The 26,787-nt window shown below is 37.8% G+C and overlaps 1 protein-coding gene across 1 annotated transcript in view; it reads left to right on the top strand.

The window, feature by feature from the left end:
* micu2 (mitochondrial calcium uptake 2) overlaps nucleotides 1-26,787 on the top strand; it is a 458,574-nt gene that overhangs the window by 362,097 nt on the left and 69,690 nt on the right. The window contains exons 7-8 of the mRNA XM_043691937.2: nucleotides 861-943; nucleotides 14,795-14,851. Of these exons, the coding sequence (XP_043547872.2) occupies nucleotides 861-943; nucleotides 14,795-14,851 (140 nt within the window). The remainder of the gene's footprint in view (nucleotides 1-860; nucleotides 944-14,794; nucleotides 14,852-26,787) is intronic.

Below are 26,787 nucleotides of genomic sequence, written 5' to 3'. Positions count from 1 at the left end.
TTCACTTTCTCTCCAAGGTATCAGTGTTATTTGTACCTCTTAGTCCTAAATTTCACACCTGAGGAGCAAAATTAAATTAAAAGATTCGCTGAAGGAGCAGACCTTGACAGTGAATACCACCTCACTCCCATGTGGGCATACTGTCGAAACTTGTAGTAGCATGGAAAGTGCCTTCACAATTGAGGAACCTAACACAAGGAGGTACCACTTCGATTCTCCTCTGAACCTGTTGCCACAGTGTACGAGGAATAAACGAGCAGCAGAACTTTTCTGATTTGTAGTGATTGAGATACTTTTGTCATTAAGGTCATATAATGGAAGCTTACTCTTCAAAAGCATTGCTTAGGGTCACGACACACCTGCACCCGCAGAAGGGAAGGGCTAAGTAACTCTAGCAGAGCTGGAGCCACTGATCCATGTTCTCTTCCTCCTCTGAGTAAGCAGCATCCCAGACAAGAGAGCAAAAGAAAAACCCTTTCGTTCCTGAAACCTATCTACAAGATTAAATTTAAAAATATCATTTTAGAAAATACATTTTCGTCAACTGGAGACCCACATTACCTGAGGCATTGCCTGCTATCATAACCATTAGACAATTATAGAAGTTAATTGTAGGCCAGTCTGCCCTGTCATTTTGATTATACTCACCCATATAGAAAAAGTAATTACTTGGGATATATGCCTGATGTTAGATCTCAATGTATCTCCCACTCCTTGTAGCAATGCCCAACCCATCCCAGTTTTGCACTTTTGATTATTCTGAATACACACTGATTTAAGCTACCAAACACTGACGAATCCAGCTCACGGACTTCTGCTTTGTAAACAATGTTAATGAAAGGATTTTCTTATGCTTACAGAGCCACACACTGGATTCCATGTTGCCTTTAGTATGCTGGATACGGATGGAAACCAACAAGTGGAGAAAAAAGAATTTCTAGTGGTAATTTTTTAATATATTGTTCAAATTAAGTTTATGTTAACAATATGCTTCATGATTGCATCCTTATCCTATCTGGCTTCAATATTACACCAATATATGCAGGAGAGCAGTATTTATCCCAGTGTATAATTCAAAAAGGTACATAATGTATTAGAATCAAAAGCAGAGTCACATGCTTGTCAATACTGGTTTTGGTGCTTCAAATGAACCTGCTCTAATTTAAAATACTTCATCCCATATTTCTCTATTTCCTTCTTTCTTGTGTATGTATCAGTCTAACCTGTAAATGTATCTCTCCATGAGACAAGTCTCCAAATTTCAACCATTTCATGTGATTGCAAGTTCCACATTGCCACTACATGCTTCAAAATCCAATTCAGGAATTTGAGTGCATAATTTAGATCGGAACTTCAGTACAGCACTATCAAAGGTGTCACCTTTTGGCTGAGATGTCGATCTGAGGTTCCATCTGCTTTCTCAAATGGAAATAAAAAATCCCATGGTACTATTGAGGATTCAAATTTTGATCCTAGCTGTTGTCGGAAGCAGCAAATATATTTAGGCTTTTTATTAACAACAAAATGGCTTTTCAATTTAAAATAACACAACAAAATGGCTGCAAGTTGTGATTTGACTTTGTGAACCTGTACTGCTGCTTTTCTGAATTAGGTGAAATTAGGTGAAGGTTAAGAAAATGAGTACTGACACATTAATTGACCATTCAAACTAACGTTGTACTCCTAGCATAAGATAATAATTTACGTAAAACAAGAACCCTTTCCCAGGAAACATCATTGGATTAGCCTGCTGTCAATCATGTCACCATATTACAGTTGATTGGACTTTTCTTGTAATTAAGACCCTTTTCCAGGGGATATCATTGGATTAGCCAGTTGTCTATCATGTCACCATATTACAGTTGATTGGTCTTTTCTTGTAATTAAGGCTGTACTGTCTCTCAAAACACATATAAAACATATTTATTGTTCAATTGTAATTGCGCAATTTCACCACACATCACAGAAGCTTTAACCTCTGTGTTGCTGGACAGAATTGTGTCAGGCTGCCTTACTTTATTTAACTGATAAGTTTGCTTTGTACAGACCGCATTCTGTTGATTCTTTTGACCGATCTCAAGACCGAGGGGTCCTGTTTGGGATCCAGATCATAGTTATTTAAATACTTGATCCTACTAGAATCCAGGAATCTGTGTCCTTGCATACCAGGGCCATAGTCAGTCCTATGAGTTAAATCAAGTGTAGCCAGTCTCGGTGTTATAGGTAGGCCATTCGAGTGCTGTGGAGACCTCTATCCAGGAGCCAACTTTAGTCAGCCTGGAGGTGAATCACTGTCAGTCTTGGACATTAGGTCAGGGGGCCCTGGGAAAGTGGACAAATCAAATCTGGGAATGAACTTTATTGTGCTGGGTCACTAAGGGAAAGATGACAGTGATAGGGTGCAATTAGAGGGAGTTGGGTGGGTCTCTTAGTGAATAGACAGGAACCTGGAACTCTGGAAAGGGGTTTCAATAGGTCACAGTAGAGCTGCCCTCTGTGTAACACCAACAAGGGCTTAGAAATTTCTGAAATCATGGACTCTGGGTGTGAAGTGCAGACATAAATAGTTATAAAGGAACTCAACAAAAATGGGATTGATGGGCTGGAAGGTCATGGGGCCACAGGACAGTGACTCAAAAGGAACATGAGGGTTAGGGAGGACATCTGCACTTCATAGGTAGAGGCTGCAAGACACTCTTACTGAAATTTGGTATTTTGCCATGCAGGATCAAAAGTCACCTGTGCTGGTGCCATAGCTACTAAATATGGCTGACACCACATTCACAGGATTGGACTAAGTTTTTTTTTTCTCCCCCCCCCCCCCCCCCCCCCAGTGCGGTAAAACATTTAGAATTCGGGGCCCTACTAGGGCCAATTTCAGAAAGCATGTTTCCACTGTTCCTGTAATGCCACCCGTCTGACTTCGATTTACACATCATTGTCTGTCCATGAATGCACAATAAGGATTATGGCGTCAGAAACCAGGACCATTACATTCTGTGCAAATTGCTTCTTTGTCATGAGATCTACACTTGTAATAATTAATTCTCAATGTCAGGGATGGAATTGGAAGAAATGACCATTTATGACATTGTTAATTTAGATTTGAACTGACAAGACATAACTTTCTGTGATGAGTTTAGTTTATATCTGCCCCAGAAATATGACATTTTACATCATTTAACCCAATTCACTGATGAGGCAGGCTGTAAATGTTATTTTCACAAAGCTGAGAGCAATGCAATTTGGACACCAGCATTATGATTTTTAACTGCACATCTCCTTGACTGAAGATACTGGATATCTTTGTGTCAATAATAGAAATGTAATTCATCTCATTGTTATCCTGACAGCAAATCTTGGGCCATAATGGTGAAAAAGTTGCACGGATCTTCAATCTGTTCCCTCTCCAAACAATAAAACCTTTCAATGAAAAGTTTGCTCATTTAATGCTCAGCTCACTTAGCACAGTATAACCATTTTGAACCCCACATTATGTGAAGCATATAATATAAATATAATTACTTTTGTTTGAACAAGAGCTGCTAGAGGAAGTGATGGAGGCTGGTACAATTACATCACTTAAAAGGCATCTGGATGGGTACATGAATAGGAAGGCTTTAGAGGAATCTGGACCAAATGCCGGCAAATGGACTAGGTTAATTTAGAAAGTCTGGTCGGTAAGGAAAAATTGGACCAAAGGGTATATACATCTCTCTGACTTTATGTGGCTTGTTGACACGTACATTTTGGAGCTTTTTACAGTTTATAGGCAGCTTGCTCCATGCATAATTCTGATTCAGGCAAAAGATTCTTGGCAAATTCATCACTCATTTATCATGCCATGTACTCTTACCCCAATCCTGCTCATTTTCCCACACCATAGGCCCAAGTCTTGAAAAATGTACTATATCTAGGCCAAGTATGGTTTTTAGTCCAACTTTAGCACACGCCAAAAAACATTTACTACGGCTGCACATTTGAATCAGATTTGTGATCCAACACTTGCTTATGAAAGAAAATGGCTGAGTTTTTAACAAGGAATATTTCCATATGGGTGGCAAATTTTAGGGTGATACAATGTCAACAAGGATATTTAAAGGAATGCAGTTCTCTGTCCCCACCCACCAATCTCCATTCACCCACAAAAGTTGAAAATATAGCAGAAAATCTAAAATATTCACTCTTCCAGGAAGTAATCAGACCATTTCTTCCTGTACCCAATCCTAATGTACCAACGTTGAACGAAGAACAACACTTCCCATTGTCTTCCCAAACCTCTTTTAAATCTTTTTCCAATGGAAGTTATATTAGTTGCCTAGGTCGATATATTAGAGTTAATGTTTACAAAATTTTGTGTAGTTCTTGTATGTGTGCTAATTCTGTGGAAAGTCAAGATGGAAAATATAATGGATGCATTAGTTTCTTGATCTAACGTTATCTAACCTTGACCTCAACCAAGGGACATCACACACACGTGGAACAATTATGAAGATGTGGATCTAGTTTCAAGTGTCAAACTTCAGGGCTTTTAAGAGAATTAGTTTTTAAGTAGTCCCTACAGAGAGGTATTTGCAAGGTCTGTTAGTTCACTCTACTGACAGTTTAACTGACATTTATCTCAAATCCAGAAATCTTTAGTATGTAAACTTAATTGACATCACATTCAGACATTACTAAAGAGTCTGGCACTTTTTTGCATTCACTCAGTTATTTCTAAGTCAGAAAACCTCAGAGTTCATTTTGGACACTTTCCCAATTTTACATAAAAACCTATACCTACTTCTTTAATGGCAAAAGATTAATTGTTATAGTTTTCATTTTATAACTAAAGATGAGCTACAACTAACAGCTAAATATGGATAACCTATTTTGTTTGTTAATATTTCTTTGGTTTTGCTTTTACAGTTGCTTATGATAGTAATTTTTTTTCAAATAACTATGTTGTTTTATTTTTCCTGAGGGATCTCTGTTGATGTGCAAGTGAAAGGCTAGGTGGATCACCAGTGACAACTTATGTTTTCATGCCAGCAGCAGTTTGCTTTGACATTCAGACACTTGCTGCACAATTAAAACATTTAGAATTGAGTTGGCTTCAGAAGTGAAGTCTGTGGAACTAGTTAGATATTGAATAGGCAATACTCCTAAGCTGTAAAAACCAGAAGGCTGCAAAATTCACAGTAGATTAAGTTACTGGAATTTTTTGTTCCATTTGCCTTGTTGTTCCATTTGTAAGTTTCTTTCTTTATTTCATTTCTTTAAGGAGTAAGATAGTGAAAGATTAAAAATGGATTATAGAATCATCACAACCTCCATTAGAAATTCTTCAATTACAGATCATGTCTGCTGCACAGTGTAATTCAATGGCTTTAGAGTGATACAATCCCATGAAGATGATGTATTGAGGTCTGGCAGGGTTAGTCTTCTGGCTAGTTGAATAGAAGTAGTAGGGAGGGGAGAGAAGCAAAACATTAGAAAAAGGAGCTTCATGTATATGCTGAAGTGTCTCATCAAGCACTCTCACAACGGGATGATTTCATAGCCCATCTTCTCTGAACAGTCATAAATCTGTCCCTCACCGGATCAAAGCCAGCAGGAATTTTAAAAGAATTTTAAAGCTGCAGTATCCTTTTTTCTAGATCTTTATAAGCCAATTAAAAACCTATTAAAAATCAAATACACGAGCATCTAATTAACTTCAACTGAGGTATATCAAAACAAACGTTATGGCTGTTATTCTGTAAGAAAACCGGAATCTTGAAAAGGTTGTGTCCTAAGGCATTTTTTAAGTATTAAGTTACTGGAATATTTATTTATCAATATTTTGCAACTGCTAATTACTTTTCTTTATCCCTACAATACTGCATTTTTTGTTGAAATGCATATTTATTTGTTTAGCATTCCATTGTAAGCCTTTGGAACTTATGAGTTCCTGAATAATTTTACACATTGTCTCTGCCTGCTGTTTCATTCCCCAAGAAAAAAAACATTCATTATTTTAACACAATGACTGCCTCATACAGACATGCTCATGTTATCATGCTTTCATCTAAGACAGACAAATGGAGTGATGCATGATATAAAATGTTATTAAGTATCAAAATATTTGGCAAGAAGGCAAAAGGTTTTAGTCCAACAGAATTTAGCCAGCAGCCTTTGCTTATTTTCTATGGGACTATCCTGGTACGTAATTAGATGTTGAAGCTACTGTACAAAATACAGCCTGGGCAAACTTGCTCTGTAACTGCATTGCAGTATGGATTATTTTTATAAACTCATCCTCAGTATGGGCGTCACTGACAAAGCCACGATTTGTTGTTCAATCACTATTGTCATATGAAGGTGGTGCAGCAACTGATTTTCTTCAACTTAGTCATGAAAGAGAGCTGTTCAAGAGGCAGTTAAGAGTTAAGGGCTGGAGCAAGATTGTGTCAGACTGGGTGAACACAGAAGGTTTGTTTCCCTGATGGATATTAGTGAATTGGTTGGATAATAATAAAAATCCAGCAACTTGGTGATTTTTCTGATCCCACGGTTTTATTTCCAGACTTTCTAAACATAATTCTAATGATCAGACTGCCACAGTGGAATTTAATTTCACATTCTTTGGAATATTGGATAAAGCTTGCAGATTACTAGTCCACTTTCACAGCTGCTTCATATCTAGCCTCCTTTATTGGTTACCATGCTGAAAATTAAAATACATTAAGGGTGGCTGTTAGAAAATTGAGAGAAACAAATATAATCATTTGTTAACATCTTTAACCTTGTCCAGTAATACACTACCAAGCTTACTAATTTATCTCCCTAAATTTAAAATTCTGAGTGATATAACCACTTGCATAATGTTTTTTTATAAACCCTCTCAGATCTAAAGTTAAGAATTACATTCATGATAATCAAGTAAATGTCTAACAAAAAGAATTCAAATGGGGAAGAGCCTGTCAGCTCAATCTCTTTAGCCTTTTTTTTAAAAAAGTGACATCCCACGTGGAAATTTGAAAAGTGGAGCTTTCTTTTTATTTGTTCATATGATGTAGGTATAGCTGGCAGAACCAGCATTTATTGCTGATCTATAATTGCCCTGAAGAAGGTCATGATAAGCTGCCTTCTTGAACAGCTGTTCTCCTTGGAATGTAGTGACACTCAGTGCTGTTTGGAGGGGAGTTCCAGATTCTGATATAAAAACATTAAAGGAACAACAATATAGTTCCAAGTCAGAATAGTGTGTGACTTGGAGGGGAACTTACAGGTGGTGGTGGTGTTCCCAAGCCCCTGCTGCCCTTGACCTTATAGATGTTAAAAGTCATGAGTTTGGAATATACTGTCAAAGGACCTTTGGATATTTACTGTTAGTACGTGTGCGAGGTTCTACCATCTACCATATTGAGTCAATGGTAAAGAGAGTGAAAGTTGAAGATAGTAGTTGAAGTACCAATCAAACAATCTGCTTAGATCTGGATGGTGTCAACCTCCTTGAGTACTACTCAAGCAGCTTTCATCCAGATAAGTGGGATGTGTTCCATCACGCTCCTGACTTGACCTTGTAGGTGGAGAACAGGCTTTGGGGAGACAAGAGTTGAGTTACCATAGAATTCCCAACCTTTGACATTTCCTTGGAGTCACAGTTTTTAACATGGCTGATTCAGTTCAGCTTCTGGTCAGTGATAACCCCAGATTGTTGTTAGTAGGAATGGCAATGCCATCTAAAGAACCTTTGACAGTATTCTGCCTGGAAGACTGCTACTAGTGTTTAAGATAGAATCATAGAGATGTACAGCACAGAAACAGACCCTTTGGTCCAACTCGTCCATGCTGACCAGACATCCGAACCCAGTCTAGTCTTACCAGCCAGCACCGGCCCATATCCCTCCAAACCCTTCCTATTCATATACTCATCCAGATGCCTTTTAAATGTTGCAATTGTAGTAGCCTCCACCTCTTTCTCTGGCAGCTCATTCCATACATGTACCACCCTCTGCGTGAAAAAGTTGTCCCTTAGGTCTCTTTCATATCTTTCCCCTCTCACCCCAAACCTATGTCCTCTAGTTCTGGACTCCTCCACCCCAGGGAAAAGACTTTGTCTATTTATCCTATCCATGCCCCTCATGATTTTATAAGCCCTTATAAAGTCACTCCTCTGCCTCCGACGCTCCAGGGAAAACAGCCCAGCCTATTCAACCTCTCCGTATAGCTCAAATCCTCCAACTCTGGCAAGATCCTTGTAAATCCTCTCTGAACCCTTGCAAGTTTCTCAACATCCTTTCGATAGGAAGGAGACCAGAATTGCACGCAATATTCCAAAAGTGATCTAACCAATGTCCTGAACAGCCACAACATGACCTTCCAACTCCGATACTCATTACTCTGACCAATTCAGGAAAGCCACCTTCACTATCCTATGTACCTGCGACTCCACTTTCAGGGAGCTATGAACCTGCACTCCCAAGGTCTCTTTGTTCAGCAACATACCCAAGGACCTTACCATTAAGTGTATTAAGATTTGCTTTCCCAAAATGCAGCACGTCACATTTATCTAAATTAAACTCCATCTGCCTCTCCTCAGCCCATTGGCCCATCTGATCAAGATCCCATTATAATTTGAGGTAACCTTCTATCCACTGTCCACTACTCTTCCAATTTAGGTATCTATACTTCTTATGCTCACACCCAAATTATTTATGCTAGTGGGGATTTAAGGTAGAATCTACTAATTATCAAAATGTGTCCGAAAGGGAAAAGGTGGAATGTAGTTTGAGGATTGTTGTTCATGAGAATGAAAGGGTGTCTTTGGAGGACAAGATTATTTGGCATTGGCAGGGAGCTAGAGGATGAAGAAGTGTGTGTGTGAGCTTGCCAGGCAATTAACATTTCTATATTGTACTTGAGTATGAATTCCTTAAAATCACACAGAAATAGGAATTGAGTAGTCTAGGAACATTGTTTTTCCTGAAACTCTGACCTCACCCATTAAAAATAATACCACAAAAACCAGGAATCATGCAGACCGATTTTCATGGTCAATGCTCCTGATCCTGTATAATTTACTCCACACTGTTCCGGAAACAAGAGACTATGAAATACATGCAGATGACAACACAGAAGCAGACCATCTGGCCCAACTGGTCTATTTTGTCCTTTTATCTCCATACAAGCTTCCTCCGACCTATCTTGATCTAAGCCTATCAGATGACCTTGCGGTTTCTTTCTCCCTCACATGCTTACCCAACATCTTCTGAAATGCATCTTCATTATTCACTTTCAACTGTTTAGTATGGTAGCAAGTTCCAAATGTTCACCACACTTAAAAGTAAAGAAGTTTCTTGTGAATTTTTTAATGGATTTATTGATAACAATCTTATATTTATTATCTTTAGTTTAGGTCTTATTTAGCAGCCTTTTGTCTGGCACCTTGTCTAAAGTTCTTCTGGAAATCTAAACAGATCATGCCCACTAACTTATCTAACTTGCTCACTACCACCTCCAACGAATTCTACCAGATTGTCAAGCATGACGTCCCCTTGATGAAGCCGTGTTTTATCATGGTCTTCCAAGTACGCTGTAATTTCATCCTTAATAATGGCCACTAAAATCTTACCAAGGTCAGGCTAACTAGCCGATCATTTCCTCCCTTCCTTCCTTAAGCACTGGTGTTGCTTTGGCCATTTTCCAGTCCTCTGCAACTCTCCCTGAACCCTGTGATTCCAGAAAGAACAACAACCATGTCTCCACAATCTCCTCAGCTATCTCCTTCAGAACACGGGTGTGTAGTCATCTGGTCTAGTCTGTATGATTTATCCACTGTAAGACTTTTCAGCTTCCTGAGCACCTTCTCAGTGATGGCCACTACACTCACCTCTACCCCCAACTCTCTTGAAATTCTGGTTTGCTACTGATGCGAAGTACCAATTTGGTTTTTCTGCCATTTCTTTCTTCCCCATTACTACTTCTCTAGTCTCATTTTCTAGCAGTCCAATGTCCACTCTTGCCTCTGTCTTATCTTTCATATCTCTGAGATAACTCTTGTAATCTTCTTTTATGTTACTAATCAGCTTACTTTCATATTTTGCCTTTAAAAGCATCCAAATCCCCTGATTTCCCACTAATCATCTTCCACATTGAATGCTTTTTCTTTTGCTTTTATTGTGTCCTTGACTTCCTTTGTCAGCCATGGTTGCCTCTTCCTCTCGTTAGAATGTTGTTTCTTCTTTGGGATGAATTTTTGCTGTGCCTCTCAAATTAATGCCAGAAACTCCTGGCATTGCTGCTCCTCTGTCTTTCTTCCTGGATCCTCCGTCATGTCTTTGTAGTTACCTTTATTTAATTGTAATACCATTACATCTGATCCCAGCTTCTCCCTCTCAAACTGCATGATGAATTCTATCATAAATATGGTCACTGCCCCCACTGGATTCCTTCACATTAAGCTCCCTAATCAAGTCTGCCTTATTACATATCACAAAATCCAGAATTACCTGTTTCCTAGTGGGCTCTGCCACAAGATACTTCAAATAGCCACCTCATAGATATTTCATGAATTCCTTTTCTTGCGATCGGCTACCAATCTGATTTTTCCAAGTCTACCTGCATATTGAAGTCCCCCATAATTATTGGAATAGTGCCTTTCTTACATGCATTTTCTATCTCCTGATTTATTTACTGCCCTGTAACCTGACTACTGCTAGGAGACCTGTAGATAACTCACATCGGGGCCTTTTTTTCCCTTTGCAGTTCCTCAACTCTATGCACACAGGTTCTACACCTTCTGACTCTATATCACTTCTTGCTATCAGTTTAATTTCATTTTTTATGAACAAGGCAACCCCACCTGCTCCGCGTGTTTCCTTGGATATTTAATTCCTAGACCTGATCTCTTTGCAGTCATGTGTCTGTGATATCCACAATATTGTACTTAAACAATTTCAATTTGCAATCCAAGCTCTTTTACCTTGATTTGCCTGCTGTGTCTATTTACATATAACATTTAGTTTAAGGAACCAGTTGAAATAGATAGAGTTCTTGATTATTGAGAACTGCCTCTGTGACATAAGCATTAGTGTACTTTTGTCCCTGTGTGATTTTCAATTCAACCAAATGTTTCTTGGTAATTGCTTAAAATTTTCGTAGTCCTCAAATTAAAAATGCTATGTGGTCTGGTTGGGATGCATCCTAGATTTAATGAGAAGGAAGGGTGAAAATCATAAAACTTTTTAATTTTTTGGAAGTGTGTTTCAATTCATACTGGAGGAATGAAAATGTTACACTACTGTTCAGACATAGAGAGTAAATATAGCAATCGCAGGGAATATATATAATGGTGGTGAGGTAACTTACATAAATACCAGAGGTGCTGCATTTTGGGAAAGCAAATCTTAGCAGGACTTATACACTTAATGTTGCTGAACAAAGAGACCTTGGAGTGCAGGTTCGTAGCTCCTTGAAAATGGAGTCGCAGGTAGATAGGATAGTGAAGAAGGCGTTTGGTATGCTTTCCTTTATTGGTCAGAGTATTGAGTACAGGAGTTGGGAGGTCATTTGCAGCTGTACAGGACATTGGTTAGGCCACTATTGGAATATTGCGTGCAATTCTGGTCTCCTTCCTATCGGAAAGATGTTGTGAAACTTGAAAGGGCTCAGAAAAGATTTACAAGGAAGGTGCCAGGGTTGGAGGATCTGAGCTACAGGGAGAGGCTGAACAGGCTGGGGCTGTTTTCCCTAGAGCGTCGGAGGCTGAGGGGTGACCTTATAGAGTTTTACAAAATTATGAAGGGAATGGATAGAATAAATAGGCAAAGTCTTTACCCTGGGGTCGGAGAGTCCAGAACTAGAGGGCATAGGTTTAGGGTGAGAGGGGAAAGATATAAAAGAGACCTAAGGGGCAACGTTTTCACGCAGAGGGTGATACGTGTATGGAATGAGCTGCCAGGGGATGTGGTGGAGGCTGCTACAATTGCAACATTTAAAAGGCATCTGGATGAGTATATGAATAGGAAGGGTTTGGAGGGATATGGGCCGGTGCTGGCAGGTAAGACAAGAGTGGGTTCGGATGTCTGGTCGGCATGGACGAGTTGGACCAAAGGGTCTGTTTCCATGCTGTACATCTCTATGACTCTAAGCACTCTCAATATTCCCAGTAAAAGGCATTTGTAAGGACAAATAATTGAAGAGTTGCTGAGGCTAGTTTTGTGAAAGAATGAAATGACTGTTTTATAAGATAGAGGTGTACATCCAAATCAGTTTCCTAATTGGGTTACTTCATATTATATCCTAAACGTTATTGGCTGTTTTGATTCATTAACAATGTTTCCCTTTTTTTTGTTAATGCTGCTCATTTGAGGAGCTGTACAAGTTCCTTTGAAAGGTATGTAAAACATCTGGAACTGGATTTAATTAAATGTTTCTGCTCAATGTAACAGGCAGTACACAAATAATTAGGAACAATGCAAAAAGTCAGTAACATTAGACTATTGAGGCACAAGAGACATCTGTGATGAAAGACTTGTATCTGATCAGATGCATGCAATTATGAGTGTTCTGTGAAGTATTTATGGTCAGTATGGAACATCAGCTGATTGATTTTGTGGGCGGATGTTAGTCTTGATTAAGAAAGCAAAGGTACACAAACCATTTCCAGAATGTAAATTTTTTTTTAATGACACCTCACCCTCAAGGTAGCCAGTGAAATTACATGCTATCACTCAGCAGCATCAAATGCAATTTTGAAATTGTTGCTAAAGAAGGAACTGTAGACAAAGGTGACTTGAGAGTGGTACAAATGTCCACTCACTTGGAAGTGACCGTAAGACACAGTCGCTGGAGAGTGGTACTAACACACAATTACTGACACATTAATGAAAATTTATTTATGATTTTGCAACCATGATTTTCATCCAAAGAAGCTGAAGGATTATTTTACTTTTTTGCTTCTTTCTGACTTGTACAAATTCAGATCCATGCAATTCAGAAAACAGTATTAATTTAGACGGGCATTGAAATTTCACAAAACGGGATCTACTAACAGTGGTAATGAGCTACCCATTCTCTATTTCTTAACTGCTGAAATGTCACTTCGTTAAGTACAGTGTCATGCTACATGTAACATTCATCTTTCATGAATCACTGTACTTAGAGATTATTTAATGAGCTGACACACCTATAAAGGTCAGCATTGTAATTATAAAATGCTAGCATGTACAGACCTTTTTTAATTGCAGAAAATAGAGAGACAGTAGACGTCATTGCAGTATCCATGTTTTACACAGAAATATAAACAGTTCTAAAAATAAGCATTCCAATATACAAATATTTAACCAATATTGGTCAAGCTTGTTGACTTAAATTTAAACATTAAATATAAGATACCCAGGTCTTCACTCTAATTATAGTACAAATCTAAAGTCAGATGCAGCTAATTGTATTTCCCACTGTGCACTGGTGTCTTTCCATATGAAATCATAAAATAATTTTCAGTGCAAGTATTTGAGCATAAGCAGTATACCTTGATTATATCAATTACAAAATAATAGTAAATAAAAACCAAAAGAACTGTGGCTGCTGGAAATCAGAAACAAAAACAAAAATTACAGTACAAGCTCAGCAGGTGTGGCAGTATCTGTGGGGAGAAATCAGTTAATGTTGGGTCCAGTTCTGAAGAAATGTCGCTGGATTCAAAACAGTAATTTCTGTTTTTGTTATAAAATTATACGTCTTTCTCGTTTTACCATTTTTGTTAATTAATTTTCTCCAGCTATTACTCTATATTAAAACAAGTGACCAAATGACCTAGTGCTCTGAGGGATGATGGGGCAATGAAAGAGAAGACACTGCACCACATGGAGGTAGAGAGGATAAATAGGGGAAAGGTTTACAATGTCCTTGAACTGCTAGGGAAGGCAGGACTGCTCCCACTGAGGCTGGCAGCTCCCACTTCCTTTTCATTGCTGTTTTTCCTAAACCCTGAGAAACCTTTTGCATCAGCAGTGAATTTTAAATCATCTTCTCAATTGCCCTTTGGGAGCTTAATTTCAAAAATATTAACGGTGTGCTCCACCTCTCCACTGCAGGATAGTACTCAACACAAAATGCACTCTTGTAAAACAGGACAAAGGGTGCATCTTGGTAGATTAGATGTGATTTTTTTGTAGATGTGACAATGTAACTCCCATTGCCTCCCTATGATTTTTTCTTTCCATAATGTTAGTTTAATGTCAAGACTTAAGTACTTACTTTAGGCCTAAAATTCAATAACATTATGGTTAATAGATTTTTTTTAATTTTCATAAAATTAGTTTATTTCTTCTCAAATGTTCAAAGTTACTTTTAAGGATTCAGTTGTAAATAAGTGTAGAAGGTTGCCACTTTGCTCGACTCCATTCTTTTGAAATAATATTTGACTGCAAATATTTTGTGAAGTTTGAAAGAGACCTGAATCAAAATACTTTATTATCCCTATTATCCTTTACTTAACTGAATGTAATGCTTTTAATCAAACAGTGTGTATCTTCAAAAGCAGAACTGTCTCCTCAAACAGTTGAACAGAATACTAAAATAATGAAAAGCAATGCAGTGTGATGATAACTTCAACTGCACTGCAGACACAGATTCCATTCTATTTCCCTAATGTGAATATTTAAATGGTAGCCCTCTATGTACATTACCGTACATCTAATTACTAAATTGGCAGTAATTTTTAACCTGCTTGTGAATATAGCCTCTGCATGCAGTTTAAATTGTTTAACAATTTTGAAAAAAACTGTGACATTTTAAAATATTGAGAACTGTAATCTGATTTCAGTTGCAGAGCATCATTCGCCAAAAGAAAGAGGTCAAGCTCGGAGCACATTCTGCGTCGGTAAGTCATCTCCTCCCTTCAACTTATTTCTACAAGATCCCAACACAGAATGTCTATTTCTTCATCTATAATACAACAATTGAGCCTTCCACAAATGTAATTTATTTGAGAAACTGCTACGTAAACATTTCTGCCTTTGTTTGCATAACATGTGGATATCATCATTCTTCATAGTTGCTGTTTCTTTGATTGATAAAGGATCCGGTATGTCATTTGGTATTTTTTTCACTTGCAATTCGCTCAAGTTGTGATTCCCCAAAGGTGATGATACGGAAAGGCATAATACATTGTAGGTAAGGTTCAGAAATGTTAATTGGTTTATAACTATTTTAAATCTCATGGTTAACGCACTTTCATTTGCCTTGAAAATGTTTAATTGGGTTCTTTCAAAGCTATTTTAGAGAAATAACGTTAATTTGACAGAAATCAAATGAAATATTAAAAATGAGACCGCCCTTCATATTATGAGCAAGTTATTTGTATTAACTAGTAAACAAGTAATTTTATTGCTGTGACTACTCAGAATTGGCACCTTCATGGAGTGATATTTTAATTCAAAATTAATAGTATTGAAATGACAAATCACACGGAATATAATAGTTTCATTTCTGGATTTTGTTTCCTGTTAAATCAACTGAAACTTTAATGATTTTTAAAAAAAGACTTAATTCGCACCTTGCTAAATGAAAGGTGAGTAAAGCTTCCATGATAAGAAATGCCAGGGTCATTGTAGCTGAGTTATCTAAAAGAAATTAGCACTGGTAAAGCTGCGATTATTGCAAATTTTGAAATACCTCTTTTAACAAAAGGGAAAATGCAGTGTAAAACCTTTGAGTTAACTTCCATCATTACAAACTTTATTCATAGAAGAAGTGAAGTAGAAATTTGCAGAAAATATATTGCTATAACTTTTAGACCTTGCACTTATAGCTCTATTGTGTGAGTGATTTTAAGAGTTACATCCTTGCAGGAGAACTGGAAGCATTGCCTTAACAGCTCTTGCTTGTGAGAGAAAGTCTTGAAATGTTGAGACTCCAAAAGGTGTTCGAAAATATTTGAACATGTAGTTTCGAATTTCTGGGGACAAAATGTTGACAGAAGGCACTCTGGGATGAATGAAAGCTAATCTCATTCAAACATACAAAATTCTTACAGGTTAGATGCAGAAGGCTGTTTCCTTGGTTGTGATCTCAAAATAAGGGGAATGACAATTTAGCGCTGAGACAAAGAGTAGTTTCTTCACTCAGTGGGTGGCGAATCTTTGGAATTCTGTGCCCCAGGGAGCTGTCAAGGCTCAGTCCTCAGATATGTTCATGACTGAGACCGATAGATTTCAATGTATTAGAGAAGGATATTGCAGGAAAATGGTGTTGAAGCAGAGCAGCCAGGATCTTGTTAAATGCCATACTGGGCCTTGAAGGGCTGAATGACCTACTCATGTTCCTCTTTCTTATTTTCATACAGTTGAAAGTACATTTTAAAGCATATTCTGCCAGTTTAGAACATTCCCTGAGATTGATGACCTTTAAGGATGAATATTAAAATGTTAGCATTTTGGTTTTAAGTGGATGTTGTGAAACTTGAAAGGGTTCAGAAAAGATTTACAAGGATGTTGCTGGGTTGAGGTAAAGGGAGAAGTTCAATAGGCTGGGACTACTTCCCTTGGAGTGTCGAATGCTGAGGGGTGACTTTATAGAGGTTTATAAAATCATGCGGGGCATGGATAGGATAAATAGACAAAGTCTTTTCCCTGGGGTGGAGGGAGTACAGAATTAGATGGCATAGGTTTAGGGTGAGAGGGGAAAGATATAAAAGAGACCTAAGGGGCAATGTTTTCACGCAGAGGATGGTGTGTATGGAATAAGCTGCCAGAGGAAGTGGTGGAGGCTAGTACAATTGCAACATTTAAAAGCATCTGGATGAGTATATGAATAGGAAGGGTTTGGAGGGATATGGGCCAGGTGCTGGCAGGTAGGATGAGATTGGTTGGGATATCTGGTCAGTATGGACGGGTTGAACTGAAGGGTCTGTTTCCATGTTGTACATCTCTATGACTCTAAATTATTACTATATGAAATAAAGTAACACTGCATAGAAACAGTGAGCCAGATACATAAAGACACACTAAAGGAATAATCAACGATGATTAATTAATGATGTATGCAACATTGCAGTGTTTGATTTATCAATTGCTTTGGAATGTTCGTTTTGTCATGGCTTTGCTTTTATAATTATGGCAAGGAGGATGTTGTTGTTGGTAATTAACAAGAGGAAAAGTATGATGTGAGACTTTGTGGATTAGGAATTGGGCTTGTATTCATTAGAGCTGCACTCAAATAAGTTGATTAGAGACAGTCTCTGCGGATTGCTTCTTCCTTTCCAACTCTTCGTCCTCCTCTGCCCCCACTCCCAAAAGAAAGAATATTGGTCACTGTGTAGCTGGTGAAAAGGGCTATGTCTTTATAATGGCAACGTTGTGCAACATACACCACTCTGCCAAGTACTCCTGAGTACTCCAGAGTTGCTTAAGCCCTCTACTGGGCCACTCAATCATGTTTAATGTAGCAGAGCCATTTTAGTTTGTGTGTGCTTTTCACATCACATTAGTGTCATAAACTCTGTGCTCAGGGAATAACCCTTGTTTTTTTCAGTGTTCACCCTCTGGTGTGTCATCGTGCAGATTTGCAGAGGACTGCTACAGAATGAGGGCATTGTGACTGCTGTCAGGATACCATACAGTAACTTTTGTAATATGCCACACATAAGTACCATTAGCTACACATCTGGGAAGCAGAATCCCTTTCTTTTCAATCACATTTCACAGCTATCAAGGGGCACCCACATAACCATAAGTGTGCAATCTGTCATACCTCTATATGAGGAAACCTACAATTCTTGAAAAGTCAAGTGCTTGCTTCACCCATTTCTCTCTGATAAGACAGAATAAAATTTATTTGGCTTTTTTACAATACAGCATCTCAGTACCTTCCTCATGGAACAGTAGCTAACAAACTGAGAGATATTGCAATTATCACCTGTTCCAACCTATGAGACTTAGATATTTGAATGTATATACCCCTAATAGCCTCTCAGTCACTGGCAATGTTGTCCTCAACCTGCTCGATAGACTGCAACTGGCCACCTTCAGTGAGGGCCTTCTCAGTGAAACAGAGCACTGTGATTAGTGCGCAGTTCCAAAGATCAGTGTTGGGTCATGAACTATTTATACTCCATTCTAATGATTTAGGCAAAGAGAAAGATACAATGTATCCACATTTGCTGATCATACAAAATTAGATGCAAATGTAAGTTGTGAGGAAACACAGAGAGGCTGTAAAGAGAATGAGACAGATTAAATGAGTTGGTAACAAGATGGCAGATGGAATATATTGTGCAGAAAGTTATTTATTTTAGTTGTAAGAATAGAAAAAATGAATAGTTTTTCAAAGGAATTCATTTTGAAACTCTTGATGTGGGTATTCATACAAGTAACTCAAAGTTAGCAAGCAAATACATCAAGGACTTAGGAAGGAAAATAGCTTTTATTGCAAGTGGATTAGAGTATGGGAATAAAGGTGTCTTGCTACAATTATACACTCAACTAAACCTGTAGTGCTCCATGCAAATTTAGTCTCCATATTTAAGAAAGGATGTACTTCTGTTGGTTGCAACAGTTCATTAGATTGGTTCATTCATGGGATGTGAGGGTTATCCTATGATGATAGACCCAATTAAATCAGCCTATGTTCTCCACATTTTAGAGGAATCAGAGGTGATTTCATTAAAACACAAAAGACTGTAAAGGGGCTTGACAGAGTAGATACTGAGAGGTTATTTCAACTGGCTGGGAAATCTAGAACATGGAGGCACAATCTCAGGATAGGGGTTAATCATTTTTTACTCCAATAAGGAAAATTTCTTAACTCAAAAGATTGTGTGAATTTTTGAAATTTTCCACCCCAAAGGATTGTAGATGCTGCATTGTTGACTTTATTTAAGAATGAGGTGGACAGAATTTGATCTGTCAGTAGAGGAAGAGATATGGGGAACAGGCAGGAGAATGGCATTGAAATCCAGGATTTGCCATGATCTCATTGAATGATAAAGTATAATCAACATACTATTCCTCACAAGGATAGGAAAACTGATCCTTGAACCTTCTAGGCATAATGACTTCCTGTCTATTTCACCTCAGCTCATTTCTGTCATATCATAGGCCAAGAAGGAATGCAAGTAAATGAAACCAAGGGTGGCAGCAAGGGGATTGTGAGAGTCATTGAGGCCAGAACTACGTTACTCAGCACATGCCACCCTTGCAGAATTTAAAAGCAAATAAACAACTCTTTACCACCCAATACTTCTAGAATCACATCAAAAACCATTAAAAGCAATCAGCAATTAACCTGCTGCTGAATGCCATAGCAGGATCATTGAACTTTGAAAGGACATGGCTGGCATCGATTCAGTACACTGATTGACACAAGAAACCTACTCCCCATATTTGTGGCAGACGCAACCTGTGCATCACCAATGTCCTCACCCAACTGGTGTTGCAGCACCAAATATATACACGCCTTTGGCACATTTTAGAGGTGATACAAAGCCAAGGAAATGGGTGCTGCTGATGCAAATTTGGGGCCAATGTATTTTCCCAACTTCCCACATTCACATTATAGTAAATAAAAGTATTTAGTTTGTTCAAGGATTGCCATTCATTAAAAATGTTCCATTTTGTAATAACATTAGTAAAATATTAAAAATATAATAATCCATGCAGTACTTCCACTTAATATTTTTGTCATTTTCTTTCTGCCTGCAAACTCTGATATCAGATGCTTTACTGAACTAATAACTAAATCAAGGGGTCTCTCAATCCTATTCATAATTGTAATTTATTATTAATTACAATTTGGGTGTGGTTATTCCTGAAATTAAGAGTAGGTATCCAGCGATTTCTGGAGACTATGATAATAGACTGTCAGATGCTGACATTCAACAGAATGGATGGGAGTCTTAATTATATGAATCTGTCAGGGTTTTTTTTTAATGGTCCTCTACATACTGAACTGCTGTTAAAATTATTTAGCAGAAACACTCCAGTTTAAAATTTACGCTCAGAGTGTAAATTTTGCAAAAACAAATTACTGTGCAAATTTAATGATTTGCAATTCTTTTGTACAATTGTGCACTTGCACAAAAATGGATTTTAGTTTTATATTTAAACATTAGTTGAATATTACAAGAGTTCCTTTGTCATCATACTATTCCAACTGAAACTCATCTTTTAGTTTATATAGAAACAATTGAAACACATCCACACTGAAATCTCATTCATTTGAAACCAGCCATAGTGAACTTCAAATTTAAAGTTATCTTTGGCATCTGACAAGCTCTAATTTATAATGATATTGAAGGATCTTGGGATAACAAGCTGGTTCATTTTCTGGGTTGGTGATTCCCTTTGTTAGCACAAATATTTGAAATGCACTGAACGCAGTTTTAGAGGTCGCGATAGGCTTTAGCATTGTGGGTCATCCTACTGGCGACCACTGAGCTGTGGTAAAGAAAAGCAGCCAGGAATGCTAGCTGTGTAAAATTCAATGTTTCACATGTCATATGCGCAAGAAAGCATAGAACAAAGGAAGGTCTAATGGGACTTGTTACTGCTGATGCTGAAAGCTAAATAACCATCAGTAATAAGTTTTATGAAAAGACTGCTGTCTTTTATCTTGAGTTTTCAGTGGGATAAAGCAAATGGGGCTATTTTGCTGTCATGAGAGTACTTGTGGAATTCATGATTTTAAACTAAAATATGTCTGGTCTATTGATTATGTTCAAAGCATATTGCTAAATTAGGGGTGAAAAGCTGGGCTGCAAAAGAAGTCAATTAAGCTGAATTTCAAAACAATTTTCAATAGGTATGGAATTCCCTATAAAAATGTATTTATAATTCTGATCTCTCCCTCACTTTCAAGCACATGAATAATCTAGTCCTTGAATCCTATTTGGCGCCATTATGTAAGTAAGACCATGTTTCAAACTGGCTGTTCAAAGTTCTAACTCATTCAGTATTAATTTATTTTGCAGATTCCAACATGTGATTAGCTTCTACCAAATGAGGTAAGGTTTTGTTGCACACAATTCAGTGAAGCCATTGGTGCTTGCTGTTTTTGCCATGTAAAATTGATAGTATCTCTGGTTTCCAAGCATGTGCAGTTAAATGTAGAAATCATTGCTATAACTATGATTTCTACATTTAACTGCACATGCTTGGAAACCATAGACACTATCAATTTTACATGGCAAAAACAGCAAGCACCAATGGCTTCACTGAATTGTGTGCAACAAAACCTTCTCTTTCAGAAACTTTGCTGTTGCAGTCTTTGTCAATTGACTGAACAGAACACACTTCATTGGCAGAAATTTAGGGTAATTATTCACTCGTCTCACACCAAAAGCAGATAAAGCAGTGCAGTCAAGAGTAAATCTATTATTAATACTGTAGTTCAATAATGTTAATTCTTGCTGAGCAATCTCTGTGCCCTTGAAAAATTAATTTTCTATGCATATGCACAACCAATGATGCAAATTTAAAACAATTACTTTTTAGTTTTCTCCTTTATAAATGCCTCTTAATCCTATATGTGTGTCCTATATTCCCAATCCTCATTTACTATGATTTTAACTTAATTTATCTCTCCTGTTTTCATATTTAACTTCCTGCTTTTTAGTCTGCATGCCTCTGCAGATTTTGAACTAATTGGTTCTCAAAAGCCATAGATCCATGATACAGGGCACTGGAAGAGCTGTTAAATTGGTGGAAATTTTCCCTGATAAGCCCACAAAATTTCTCTGAATAACTGTAAGCAAAGTGAACATATAAAGCAGCTTGCAACAAAATCTAAACCACACCTCAGACTGAGACTCAGACACATACAGCACGGAAACAGACACTTTGGTCCAATTCGTCCATGCCAACCAGGTTTCCCAAATTAAGCTAGTTCCATTCGCCTGCATTTAGCCCATATCCCTCTACACATTTCCTATTCATGAACTTATCCAAATGTCTTTTAACTGTTGTAACTGTACCTGCATCCACCACCTCCTCTAACAGTTCATTCCACATGCAAACTACTCTCTGTGAAAAAGCTACCCTTCAGGTCCATTTTAAATCTTTCTCCTCTCACCTTGAAATTATGCCTTCTAATTTTGAATTCCTCTACCCTAGAGAAAGGATCTTTACTATTCCCCCTGTCTGTGCCAATCATGATTTTATAAACTTCTATAAGTTCACCACTCAACCTCCAACACTCCAGTGAAAAATGTCCCAGCCTATCCAGCCTCTCAGCTCTAACCCTCCACTCCCAATAAATCTTTTCTAGTCCGTTTTCAATTTAACAATATCCTTCCTATAGCAGGATGATCAGAACTCTACACAACACTCCAAAAACAGCCTGATCAACGTCCTGTATGGGATCACTGCTGGATTCACTAGTTTGTCATTTATATTAACAATTTGATTTGGATTTAATTTTTTTTATTGTCATGCATTCTCGAGTACAGTGAAAAGTGTACAAAGTCGCCATTATCTGGTGCCATCCTAGTATTTAAAAGACAGGATTAAAAAGAGAAGCAGAAATAAAAGAAACACCAAAAAGAAAAGGAAACACCCAGAACACTCACCTGCCTCCACCATGAGTCCTCGCCACCAACAAAATCATAAAGTTCATTCAAAATCTGTGAACACTTAGGTGCCTGATCCTGACACGCCACTGTAACCAGAATGCCATTGCCTTCACATACCCTGGACTAGCCATGTCTGGAGTCATGCCACTGCTGCTGGAACATTCTTCAGTGCCATCTTGCTTCATCTGACATTTTGGATGAGAATTTAGGAGGCATGGTTAAGTTTATGAATGACAGCAAAATTGCTGATACAGTCCTGTCGAATGTTTGGTCAGTTTATTTCCTGTTAAGCGTAGGATTGGGGTAAAAGGCAATAACACTGAATATTCAGTTGTTTAAATTATTTTTTAAATTTCAAGTGGAAGGTATGTCTTAGTCTTTAAAGCATCGCTGAAGATTCAGTTAAATTATGTAACAAATTACACAGAACAATATTACAGATTTAAGATGCTTTTAAGCATGATATGACTGGGCTGTCCAAATGATACTTTTTGTTAATCTATACATGAAGAACATCTCTGTTGAGAGGTGTCTGTTCTTTTCTCTGCCTCAAGCACCAAATCCTTTTTGCTATTCACCATGTCATGGTAAATTGATGGATTTGATTACACTGTTGACCTGTGAGAGGAGTTCCAGGATTCTGATGGTACAAAGCAAATCCCCAAAAGATCAACTAATTCCTTCTGTATACAGACTACATGTTTTGCGTCGAGATATTTGCTGAATTGTTACAATTCCACTACTAATACAAGTTAATTAGAAAGTTGGGAGGAAGAAACAAATCTTACCATTCTATTTCTGTCAATGCATTACATACTGACAAGTTACTTGAAAAATCTAATTATGTTAAATGTTTAATTAATTTAGAAGACAACTGGATATCTTGCTGGTAGGTGGATAATTTTAAGTGAAATTGAGGTTTAATGAAAAAAGATAGGACTCAATGGAAATGGTGACCTATTTTTTGCTTCTTATAAATCTCATATTGTCTGAATGCAGATTGCCAGATCAAAGGTAATGATCTTTTTTAGTAGATGTCCCTTAGCCTTGATTACTCTAATGCTCTCCTGACCTCCCGTCGTCCATTAACTTGAGCCCATACAGAACTCTGCAACCAATATCCTAACTTGCATTCAATCTAGTTTATCTCTATACTTATAGACCCACATTGATGCTTTATCCTGCAGTGCCTCCATTTTAAACTTATTATCTTTGTTTGAAACTTCATCTTTGAGCTTGAACCTATCCATTTCTTTAACATCCTGCAATCTGCTGAGATATCTGACAGCACGGTGACTCAGTGGTTAGCACTACTGCCTCGCAGCACCAAGGATCCAAATTATATTCCAGCCTTGGATGACTGTGTGGAGTTTGTATGTTCTCCCCATGTCTGCATGGATTTCACTTGGGGGCTCCGGTTTCCTGCTACAGTCAATATATTTCATTAAAGGTGCTATATATATACTGCTTTTTTTTCAGTTTACCATGGGATAAGGACATAACTGACAAATTTGTTATTTATTACTCGTGCCTAACTGTCCTTTGAAAGCGAGCTGTGAGCCACAGCCATGAATCACCGCAGTCTGTGTAACAAAGGTATTCCCACTTACTGGATTCAAACCTTGCAACAATAAAGGAATTAAACTTTATCTCCAAGTCAGGGTAATGTGTAGTTTGGAGGGGAACTTGCAGGAGGCAATGTCTGTTGCACATGTTTTTGCAGGTAATGCAAGTTGTGGCTTAGGAAGGTGTTGTCAGACAAAGCTTGGTGTGTAGCTTCATGTCTGTTTTTGTAAGTTTTGTTTTTTTCTTCATTCATGGGATGAAGGTGTTGCAGGCTGGGCCAGCATTTATTGTCTATCCCTGATTACCCAGCGGGCAGTTTTGAGTTAACCACATTGTTGTGGCCTGGAGTCACATATAGGCCAATCCAAGCAAGCATGGCAGTTTCCTTCCCTCAAGGACAATAGTGAACCAGATGAGTTTTTCTGACAATGGATTAGTGGTCTTTGTTAGACACTTAATTGCAGATATTTATTGAATTCAAATTCCACTATCTGCCATGGTGGAATTTGAACCTGGATCCCCAGAACATTACCTGGATCTCTGGATTAACAGTCCAGTGATAAATCCACTAGGCCACTACCTCCCCATGGATATACATAATATACATGTCATAAATGATATATAGTGCAGCCATAACATTCTTGTGATGGTAGGAGTGAATGTTTAAGGGGTGGTTGTGGTGCCAAACAATCAAGCTGCTTTGGACTGTATGCGATCCTCCTTGAGTCTTTTTGGAGCTGCACTCATCCAAGCAGGTGTCTTCCACCACACATCTAACTTGTTCCTCACAGATGTTCACATGCTTTGGGGAATTGAGGGGTAATTTGTTGCCATAGACATACCCAGCCTTTGACCTGCTCTTGTACCAACAGTATTAGATGGCAGGTGCAGTTAAGTTTTTTTTGGTACAGTCTCTGTCAGGAAATTGATGGTGATGTAGTCAGCAATGATAATATTAAATGTTAAGGGTAGGTGGTTAGATTTTTTTTCTTGGGGATGGCCATTGACTGGCATTTCTGAGGTGCGCTGTTACTTGCCACTCATCAGTCCACTTCAGAATGTTGTCCCGGTCTTGCTGCATGCTGACAAAGAATGCTTCATTAGCTAAAGAGTTGAGTGGAATTGATCTCTAGAATCATCATGGAACATATCCTTTTCTAACCTGATGATGGAAGGAGAGTGACCAAAGAAGCAGCTGAGAAGTGGTTAAAGGACATTGGAACTTCTTTTTAAACAACATATCTCTTGGTAGATGCATTTCTTGTAATTACTATTTATTTACTGTAGACCATCTGCATTGAAATAGAGCTTAGGCTCCACTTTCTGCATTGGATATTGTTTTGTAGGAGTAGTTAAGGAAAGCTCACTCAAGGAGTGAAGCATCCCAATTCAGCTCTCCTGTTCCTGGAAAATAACCTTTTCCTGTGGGTATAATACGGCACCTGGAACCCTAATTCAGCTGATCATGCATGAGAAGCCTCTGAAAGAGTTAGTTGATATTCTCTGAACAATCGCATCTGGAAACAATTGTATTTGTTTAATGGCATCCAACTTTGTGTGCCAGAATGTCAGACTGGTGACCATCAGAACATCTCAAACCTTATACTCATTACTTTCAACAGCTATGTCTATTGGACATGAGTGTAAATTAAAACTCTACTGTGAGGAATCGATTTCTTTTCTTTATGGTGTATATGTGTGGTTTTTGGATTATCAAGAATGGTAAACATTTATATTTTCATATAACAAACTTCAGAATTTTTATGGAATAAAATTTGTTTTCTGATAAATCAGTAGTTGGCGTTTCTTAACAAAACTAGGTAAATCTGTTTTAATGCAAGTCCAATATAGAGAAAGTATATGATTGGTCACGTTGGAATTGGTTAAAATAATTAAATTGATGTTGGATTTCATGGAGCAACAGTGTTCAAGAAAGACAGAGCACCCCTCTCATCTCGGCTATATAGACTATTTTTTTTATTCCCTCACAGACATTGGCTTTTTTGGCTGGCCAGCATTTATTGCCTCTCTCTAGTTGCACTTGAGAAGTTAGTGATGAGCTGCCTTCTTCGAATGCTGCAGTCCTGTGCTGTAGATAGACCCACAATGCTATTAGGAAGGGAATTCTAGGGAATATCAACAGATCTAAAAGGTATTCTTCAAATATTGTAGAAGCTTCTCCATGGTCATTGCAGCTTGCATTATGAAAGAAAGAGCTGGTTTTTGTTATATCACTTTTCACATCCTCAGAACTTAGTTTCTGACAATCCATTAAATACCTTTTAAACTATTGTCACTATGATTATGTTTGCAAATGTAACAACTATATCCCACGTAGCAAGGTCCAAAAAACAACAATAGTATAAATGACCAAGCCACTGATGGTGTGCATTGACAGGCAAAGGCTAGTCAGGACATCTTATTTTTAACATAAACTATTTTTAATAATTCATGTCAGATTAGCATAGAAAATATGGAGTGCGAAATCCAAGTAAACTCCTTTACCTTGAGCTGCTATCCTGCACTTTCACCTTCAGGTAACCTGTTGCAGTCTGCACTGTTATACATCTGGTTAGAATTGCCAGGAAAGTGTAAAGGAGAAGAGAGGAAAAATAGTGAGAGAAAGCAGTACAGATTTCTATACACTGTCACTAAAATCTAAAGTCATAAAACAGTTGCTATTT

This window comes from Chiloscyllium plagiosum, unplaced genomic scaffold (genome assembly GCF_037043375.1).
Source record: "Chiloscyllium plagiosum isolate Xiang-an unplaced genomic scaffold, Cpla_swu_hap1 HiC_scaffold_6, whole genome shotgun sequence".
NCBI classification, from domain to species: domain Eukaryota; kingdom Metazoa; phylum Chordata; class Chondrichthyes; order Orectolobiformes; family Hemiscylliidae; genus Chiloscyllium; species Chiloscyllium plagiosum.
This window is presented reverse-complemented; position numbering and strand designations above follow the sequence as displayed.